The sequence below is a fragment of the Magnolia sinica genome, chromosome 3 (assembly GCF_029962835.1).
Source record: "Magnolia sinica isolate HGM2019 chromosome 3, MsV1, whole genome shotgun sequence".
NCBI lineage: Eukaryota > Viridiplantae > Streptophyta > Magnoliopsida > Magnoliales > Magnoliaceae > Magnolia > Magnolia sinica.
In genome coordinates, this window is record NC_080575.1 from 17,605,031 (window position 1) to 17,614,412 (window position 9,382).

Below are 9,382 nucleotides of genomic sequence, written 5' to 3' on the forward strand. Positions count from 1 at the left end.
AGTAAGTATCCATTTCAGAGGTTGAACCTAAGGGCCCGTTTGGCCGGGTGGATTGGAAGGGTTTGAATGGTAGTAGGGTGGATGGCATGGATTTCTAAGTAATAATGGTGTTGTCAGTGGATTATTTGGAGATCCATGGGATTGATATATCCCTCGATTGCTATATCCAGTCTGTTTGGCGCACCCCAGCGAATCCCGGTTTTAAACTTTCTCATCCATTCTAATCCCTCAAACCAAACACGTCCCAAGCAAAATTGAAAGATTAGGGTGGATTTGATGGGATTTAAATGTAATGATGGTGATGTCAGCGGATTGTCTTGAGATACTTGGGATTGGGATCAGATCACCGACTCTGTTTGGCACGCCAGGCCAATCCCAGGATTTGACTTCCAATCACTTCTAATACCATCCAATCCCTTCCAATCCGACCGGCTAAACGGGCCCTAAATTTGAATCATATCGGACGCTCATTCAAGGGGTTGAACTCAAAATTAAAGCGTATCCGTAGCTTAAGTGTACCATAATACATGAAACGGGGGTGGTAATGATATCCACCGTTAAAACCTTTCTAAGGCCTCAGAGTGATTTTTATTTATCATCCAACCTGTTCTTAAGATAACATAGACATGGTTGAAATATAAACACAAATATTAGCTTGTTTCAAAACTTTTGTAGCTTAGGAATTTTTCAACGGTGGACTTTAATTGAAAATATTTCTTGTGATGTAGTTGACTTGAGATTTACATATGCTTCAGTTTTTTTTTTTTTCATCAACACTAAAATTATATGATAAAAAGGGTGGACGGAGATAAAATACATAAATTATGGTGAACCCTACAGAGTTTACTCAGTACACTTGGCGTACCGAGTTATTCCGTACGCAATCCGCTTTCCACACCTCCCCAGCCGCCTCTTCTAGCCTGCCCTTTATAAAAGGGAAAATAGCGAAGTGTTGTGGTTACTCGCGCGAGTAGGCATTTAGGTTGCAACTTAACCCTAACACCTAATATGGCATGCGTCCGCAGATCCTGGCCGTTCATCAGGTGGGTCTTATTTTATATATTTTGGATCTAACTTTTGGAATATCATATCTGTACCCTGCGTCACACACGATTGAGCGAAAGAACCGAAACATGGAAGCCATTTTCCGCAGCAAATGTGGGCGGAAGTGTGATAATCTGCTCTGTCCATCCAGTGGGCCCTAGCATGCACAGATAATAGTTAACATCAGGTTGCTAGTGGTCGATGGTCTGTGGGCCCACCATGATGAAAGATAAAAAACAAATATCAGCCTGATAAAAAAGTTTTATGGCCTATTAATGGTCAGTCATCACTATTTCCTATGGTATGGTCCACCTGAGATTTGGATCTGCTTCATTTTTGGGCTCATGCTCTAAAATAATCTGAAAAAATAAATGGACGGCGTGGATATAGAAAACATGCATCAAGGTGGGGCCCCCTTAAGGGCCGCACCGTCTTGAGTGTGGCCGGGGCCGCACCTAATCTGCTCCCCCAAAGTCAAGACGAAACATATGGATGGCGTGAATATCAAGAAAAAGGAATCTATATGGTGGGATACGACTAATGAACGATTGAGATCTTTTACACGTGTTTTAAAGTTACATGTGTGAGAGGAGCACACTTTTAGCAATGCTACGTTGCTTCCCCCAGTCGCCTTTCCCTTCATTTTCAGACCTTTCGTCGGACCTACATGCTCCTGAAGCATCTCGTCTGTTATCTGAAAACGAACGTTAGTATGTTACACACGCTCGCTTGTCTGAGATGAAGAAGGCTTCGCGACGCATGAGCCAACGTAGCACACGTGTGAAATATCCAGAGCGTTTATAACCCACAACAAACATTCTGTGGTTGAGAAATCAAGCAGATTCGTTATTGATGTAAGCAATACATGTATGTTGAATACGGACCGTAGAGTTAATTTCCTTCATCTGTCATTTCTTCCAGCTATGTTATGGGCCCACATAAAAAGAAGTATATAGTAAAGGTAGGATCATCCTGAAGTATGGCTTGGATTTTTCGCACGTATGGAATATTCCCACGTGGGAAGGCGAGTGCCGAGATAGTGTACACGCTCGGCTTCACATTTAGTATAGCAATTCCTCCAATGGGGAATTTCCGACGGAGTTCGGTTTGCCTCTGTCGCGAATAATGGCCAGCGTATGTCGCCATCTACTGTGGTGGTGTGGCCGACATGCTGAGATGATCAGATAATTTGCACCGTCCAAATTATATTTAATAGAATAAATATGCTATTTGCCTATAATAAATCTTAATTTATAATCGTAACCGTCGATTTTCAGAGTTGAACAGAAGCCGTATATTCTTTTCATTTTCCTAAATTCATCCAGAGGCAGTGATGGTCACTATCATTCATTAAGATCAAGTTTTGTCAAAGTAGCTCTTTGAGTATAGACTTCACAATATTGACGGTTCAGATCATAAGCCACCTAACATGTGGGCCCCATTAGTCGGCAACATACGCCAGATTCCGAGTCGCTAAAAGACTGAAAACAAACAGTTATATTCCTTTCCGAGGACCCACATGGCTCGAAGCATCTCTTCGTCTCTTGGCTCTTGCCCCATCCGGAGGAATGTGCCATCCTCTCGCGTGAGAGGGAGCTCCCTTGGTGGCAAATTTCCAATATGGCCCACGCAGCGTCATCACGCACACCCTACTATTAACAAGTCATAGCTCAAAAATTAAGCCGCCACACTTATTAATTATCTCAATGTCATGTATTCAAACACTTGCTCAATGTATAAAATTGTGTCAAATGATGTTTACAGGGTTGATTCGTTCTTTGATAATGGGTTGTACATTTGCCTACTCGTATGAAAGAATTTTCTAATTTGAATAAAACAATATGAGAAAATGATTCTGGGTTGTACATTTGCCTACTCGTATGAAAGAATTTTCTAATTTGAATAAAACAATATGAGAAAATGATTCGTACCGTCAATTGTAAGAAACAACTATAAAACATATTTATAAGTGAAGAATTGAATCCACGTACAAGCCTAGACTCAAATTACATATAAAGATTACTTGTTACTTGGTTAGCAATACAAATTACACTATGAAATGTATACCATATGTTGAAATTAAAAGATTACATTAAAAAATGTAATTTATGTGACAAGAAAAGTAAAAAATTACTCTATGAAATATATATTGATTGATAATTAAAAGATATATTCAATTTTTTAAATTGGTATGAAGCAAAATTTCTTTTTGCATTTACCTTCTATTTAAAGCTTTAATTCAACCATTTAAATTCTTCTCACACCTTATCGTTAGTATAACCACTCTTCATTACTAAAACTCCTCTGTTTATTCTTGCCACCGCTTTCAAACTATTATTTCTTCATCGGTTGTTCAAACAATAGCGTAACACCATTTTATATACTTATTGTTATAAAGAAATTTTCTTTGCATATATCTATAGATCTCCGAATGCTTAGTCCATTAATTCGTAATTCCTCCTCATAAGGAAACTACGACAACGGATGAACTTCCAACACATACTTCAAATTTCCACCACAGGCCAAATTGCATCCAACCATTCGTTTCTCTTGGCCATTTTTAATCCACTAGATTCATATAGCCCGATTTTTATTCCAACGAATCTAGACAATAGGATCACCCTGATGAGCGGTGTAGATCTTTCTCCAATGGACCACACTTCCACAGGAAAAAAAATGGAGCACCAACAAAGTGCACTTGATCGATGACACTTGTCTATTTCGATGTGTATGGTAGGTGGTCCTTATCGTTTACAGTACACATGCTTTTTCAGTTGTGAAAAGTGAGGTCCATATTTCAGTATCCAAATTAATTATCTACTGTTTTTAATATTGGATGGACTTCTACTAAAAAATCTCCCTGATAAAACAACTTCAACTTTCAGTCATGGTGTTGCATATAGACGGTCAAGAACAAAATTATAACATCAATCCTAGTAATCTATCAAATTTCTATTCGATGACATTGATTATAGAGATATCCACGATGGGACCCAACATACCAACGGTGTGGATTACCGAATAAAGGATCCCACTCGTGAGAATTGAAAACGCGTGTGTACTTTCTAAAGATATACATGTCACACGTCATATAATCCGCTCACCATCGGATATGGCTACAGAAATTCACCAGCTTTGTCTCTTTCCTCCTCGAGTTGTTCAACGGCTCTCTCTTCTCTCTCTCTTCTCTCTCTCTCTCTCCATTAAAACCCCCAAAACCACTTTCATCCTCATTTCTACAGAAGCGGAAAGAAAATTGCAGAGATGGGTCTTCTTCCTCTTCTCCTTCTTCTCTCCTTCCTTTCTCTCTCCTGTAAGTACTCTCTCTCTCTCTCTCTCTCTCTCTCTCTCCTGTAAGTACTCTTCTCTATCTGTTTCTAACTTCATTTTCCTTCTACAGCTGCAGAAATCGCTCGATCCATCGGTATCAACTACGGCCAGCTAGGCAACAACCTCCCCACCCCATCCCACTCCATCTCCCTCGTCCAATCCCTCAACGCCCACCGCGTCAAGATCTACGATGCCAACCCTTCAATCCTCACCGCCCTTTCCAAAACCCAACTCCAAGTCTCCATCATGGTCCCCAACCAAGCCATCTCCAACATCTCCACTAACCAGTCCGCCGCCGACGAATGGGTCTGCAACAACCTCCTCCCTTTCTACCCCAAAACCCTAATCCGATACCTCCTTGTCGGCAACGAAATCCTCTCCGATACCTCCAACAAGCAGGTCTGGTACGATCTCCTCCCCGCCATGCGTAAAATCAAATGGTCCTTGAAATCATACAACATTAGCAACGTGAAAGTCGGCACGCCTCTGGCCATGGACGCGTTACAGACCACTTTCCCACCCTCAAACGGAACGTTTCGGCCCGATATATCCGACACGGTGATGAAGCCGATGTTACAGTTCCTGTACCGGACGAAATCGTTTTATTTCGTGGATGTCTACACCTATTTCGCGTGGGCCGCGAGTCCGAAGACCATCAGCCTCGATTACGCGCTCCTGAAGCCCACGAATATAACGTACGCCGACCCGGTCAGCGGCTTAACCTACACCAACCTCCTGGACCAGCTTCTCGACGCTGTGTACGCCGCGATGACGCGGGTTGGGTTCCCGGGCGTACGGATTGCGATCGCGGAGACCGGGTGGCCGAATGCGGGTGATTTTGACGAGATTGGAGCGAATATTTACAATGCTGCCATTTATAATAGGAACCTTGCAAGGAAGATGGCTGTGAAGCCGGCGCTGGGGACACCGGCTCGACCGGGAAGGGTAATTCCGACATTTATCTTCTCTCTGTTTAATGAGAATCAGAAGACTGGGCCGGGTACGGAACGGCACTGGGGCTTGTTTTATCCGAATGGAACGGGGATTTATGAGGTGGATCTGACCGGGAAGCTACCGGATTCCGCCTACAAGTCGTTGCCTGCTCCGACAAATAACGAGCCGTACAAGGGGAAGATATGGTGCGTGGTGGTGGAGGGGAAGGTGAATGCGACAGATTTGGGTGGGGCACTAACTTACGCGTGTGGGCAGGGGAATGGTACATGCAATGCGATCCAGCCCGGTAAGGCGTGTTACCACCCTAATACATTGGTCTCGCACGCGAGCTACGCTTTCAACTTGTACTGGCAGCAGTTTCGGAGCGTGGGCGGGACTTGCTATTTCAATGGTCTCGCAGTTCAGACAATCAACGACCCAAGTAAGTGTGTTGCACCATTTTTTAAGTCGAGGGTACGTGGGGCCCACATTTTGGTGATCTTGACTGTTCATCTGGTGGGCCCCTGTGGTTAATGCCCTAGAATTGGAAACGGATTGGCTTCTCCCCCTGACACCAGCATTGGCTGGTGGTCGGTGCTCTGTGGGGCCCACCATGATGTATGTGTTTCATCCATGCCGTCCATCTATTTTTACAGATCATTTTAAGGTATGAGACCAAAAATGAGATATGTCCCAGTCTCAATTGGACTACATTACAGGAAACAGTGTTTAATGAGCGTCGACTATTAAAAACATTTTGGGGGCCATAAAAGTTTTGGATCAAGCTGATTTTTGTTTTTTTTCCTTCACCTGGGCCTGTATGACCTAATCAACAGATTGGATGTCAAATAAACAGAACTGTGGGCCTTAGGAGGATATTAATGGTGGATATCCAATCACTATTGTTTTCATGTGGTGTGGTCCACCCGAAGTTTATGTATCTCTCATTTTTTGGATCAAGCCCTCAAATGATCTTCAAAAATGGATGAACAGAATGGATGAAACACATACATCATCGTGGGGCCCACAGAGCACCGACCACTGGTGGCAGGGGGAGTCGTCCATCCGTTTCCTAGTGTCCTGAAGCCCCAAACCATACAGTGGGCCCCACTTATCGTGTTAGGTTCCATAAGACCTGTGTGCTATTGATGAACGGTCAAAACAGCCGGATGACCGGGTCTGGATCTTCCATGACTCTGCCAGCTGTACACAAAAGCAGGAGCTCGACTTGGCTGCGATCCCGGAGACAGCTGTGGGTGGGATCCTGACCGTGGGTCCACCTCCATGTATGCATTCTATCTCCACGCTGTACATCTGTTTTTTTCCGGCTTATTGTAGGGCATCGTCCCGAAAATGAAGTAGAAACAAATTTCAGGTGGACCACACAACAAGAAACAAAGGTTATTGAACGCTTACCGTTAAAAACTTCCTATGGTCAACCGTAATGTTTATTAACCATCCAAACTGTTGAAAAGGTCACGTGGTCCACCTGAAATTTGTATCTGCTTCATTTTTGGGATGGACGGCGTGGATGTAGAATGCATACATGGAGGTGGGCCTATGGTCAGGGTCGCAGCCAAATCGAGCAGTGACCACGAGGGCACATGTAGACATTTGAATCTTGACCATCCATCTAAGTAGCTGATGATGTGAAGGCCACCTCAAATGGGTGGAAATCATATCAAGTCAATGCTATTTTTTCAAAAAACTATTTCTAGATCTGTGGATGGACAGCTCCTCACGCCGTCCTTATACGGCGGAAGATATCTTAACAAAATTTTTCCATATCTGCCGTTTGATTTTCCCACATGCATTAGCCACGTGCCGCCCATAAGAACTGTATAGGTGGGCAGACAGCAAGTGAGATGTTCCCTCTCCAAAACTTAAGGTGGCCCACTCATCAGGTTCTGGAAATGGATGGTTGGATCCATGTTTACAAAGGCCAATGGTCCATATCTATCAGTGTGATTTCTTCATTGGGCGATTGTTTGTGGCCACACCCTACGGTTATAGGTCGGATATTGTTTGGGTTACCGAACCCTGCCGTGGGGCCCACTTTTATCTATGTGTTTTTATATCCACTCCGTCCGTTCCTTTTGACCGTTCATTTTAGGCCATGGTACTAAAATTGAGGCAGATCCAAATCTCAGGTGGGCCGTAGTACAGGAAAATAGTGGTGATTAAATGCCTGCCATTAAAACTTCCTAGGGCCCACTGCAATGTTGATTTGCCATCCAACCCGTTGATAAGCTCACAAAGACCTGGATGAAGGAAAAACACGAATAGCAGCTTGATCCAAAACTTTTACAGCCCCCAATAAATTTTTAACGGCGGAAATTCAATCCGTACCTTGTGGTCCACCAGATATTTGGATCTGCCTCATTGTTAGAACCATGTTAAAATGATGACGGCGTGGATATACAACACGTCCATCGAAGTGGGCCCTACGGTCAGGTTACAGCATCACGTAATCCGCGCCGTTGGACTCATGCTTTTAGTTACATGATACTCGGGCAGTATATCGCATGATACGCCGGCACTCAGGGATTGTAAACGTGGCAAAAATTAACCCAGGCCAAGCCGACTAAACTGTGGAGCTCCGTACCAAAAGTAGATTGGTTGAACAATCATAACCTCTAATTACCGGTGTTTGCGGGAATTAGGGCAATTGGATATTTTTCTTTTTCAACCGTCCAATCCATGTCCTCCAATCAGACGGTCAGATTTTTTCCACTCTAGCTATAGTTCTTTTAGCCGCCTCGGTTCACAAAAAATCTCACTGATTGGATAAGCCATCATTATTGATTTGGCCTGATTTTCCACACGCATTAACCCACTTCTATGTAAACATCCATGTTAAAGGTCATTGATCAAAGGGTTCGTATGTGTCAGATGAGTGAGATGTTTTCATGATAGCTCATGAGATGTGTGATGAATCTAATGGACGGTCTAGATCAATGGATTGGACTGCCTAAGTATTCCAATGCAACTAGGAGCATTATTCGACACTGCTATAACTTACACTGCTCTGAGAGCACCAGATTATCTCTCTTTTAGCTCGTGATAAATCTAAACTGGGTATCATAATTAAGGACTGCTATATTCGACATATGCAATTTTTAAGTAATTCCTGAGTGCCTGCGTATCATTCATCACACTCTGACAGAGTATCAATGTTTTTATGTCTGATTTTTTTTTTTCCGTTTTTAATATCTATCTGATTAATTTATGGTGTGGTGTAGGTTATGGATCTTGCAAGTACCCCAGCCTAACCAACTGAAGATGATTAATTTATGGAGGAATCACACGGGTCGTGTTTTTTTTTTTTTTTTTTTAATGCATTTTGGGGGGAATGATTAGTGATCTAGTTTTTTATGGAGAGATTTGCATCTTTTCCTAGATTTCTCCATGGCCCATTTTTCTTGTGTTCCTGATTCAATTGACTATCAAAAAAAAAAAAAAACAAAGTCTCCCATCATTTAGAGATTTTGGGTAGTTTGATCATTATCATATATACGGGCAAGGCAGGGGAAGGAAACAGGAAATGGAATATCTCAATGAGTGCCATGTTGTTATTTATTTAGGGAATTGAATGTACAACCACCATGTTTGGCAGTTTCACAGCTGCAATTCTAATGTTTTGTAATGGAGTAATTAAATGCTCTGCCTTCTTCGGGAAAATGAAATCTACACCCATCTTGTTTGGTTGTTGGAAATTCTATTGTTTTGTAGTTGGAGTTCGTCAACGCTCTATCAATCCTCGTCTATTATCATGGTTTGAAAGTGTCCTGTTATAATAGAAAAAAGTGGCGTGACTTATCGGTATTATTAATGATGACAGAGGAATTGGAACGTTGAAAAAAAAAATAAACAGATGACGGGAATTGGTTTGAAAGACGTGGGAGAGGGATGGTGGTGGTGGTTATTTGATACACGGGCAGAGTATGGCCTGTGATACTCGATCATTTTGAATCTGTACATGTTGACTAATCATATTTTTAAGTAATACTCACCTTAACTGACAGAAGTTTGATAAATCCATTGTCATGCGATATTTCCATTGGGTCTTTACTCT

The 9,382-nt window shown here is 42.5% G+C and overlaps 1 protein-coding gene and 1 long non-coding RNA gene across 2 annotated transcripts; both read left to right on the forward strand.

The window, feature by feature from the left end:
• Positions 1 to 4,210: 4,210 nt before the first annotated feature.
• On the forward strand, positions 4,211 to 8,957 carry LOC131239630 (probable glucan endo-1,3-beta-glucosidase A6). Its single transcript, XM_058237431.1, has 3 exons — positions 4,211 to 4,357; positions 4,445 to 5,749; positions 8,550 to 8,957. The coding sequence occupies exons 1-3, from the start codon at positions 4,309 to 4,311 to the stop codon at positions 8,585 to 8,587; spliced, it is 1,392 nt and encodes a 463-aa protein (XP_058093414.1). The 5' UTR covers positions 4,211 to 4,308; the 3' UTR covers positions 8,588 to 8,957.
• Positions 5,756 to 7,092, forward strand: LOC131239631 (uncharacterized). The gene is made up of 2 exons (XR_009168297.1): positions 5,756 to 6,563; positions 6,860 to 7,092. It is a non-coding gene; the product is annotated as an uncharacterized LOC131239631 (long non-coding RNA).
• Positions 8,958 to 9,382: the final 425 nt, after the last annotated feature.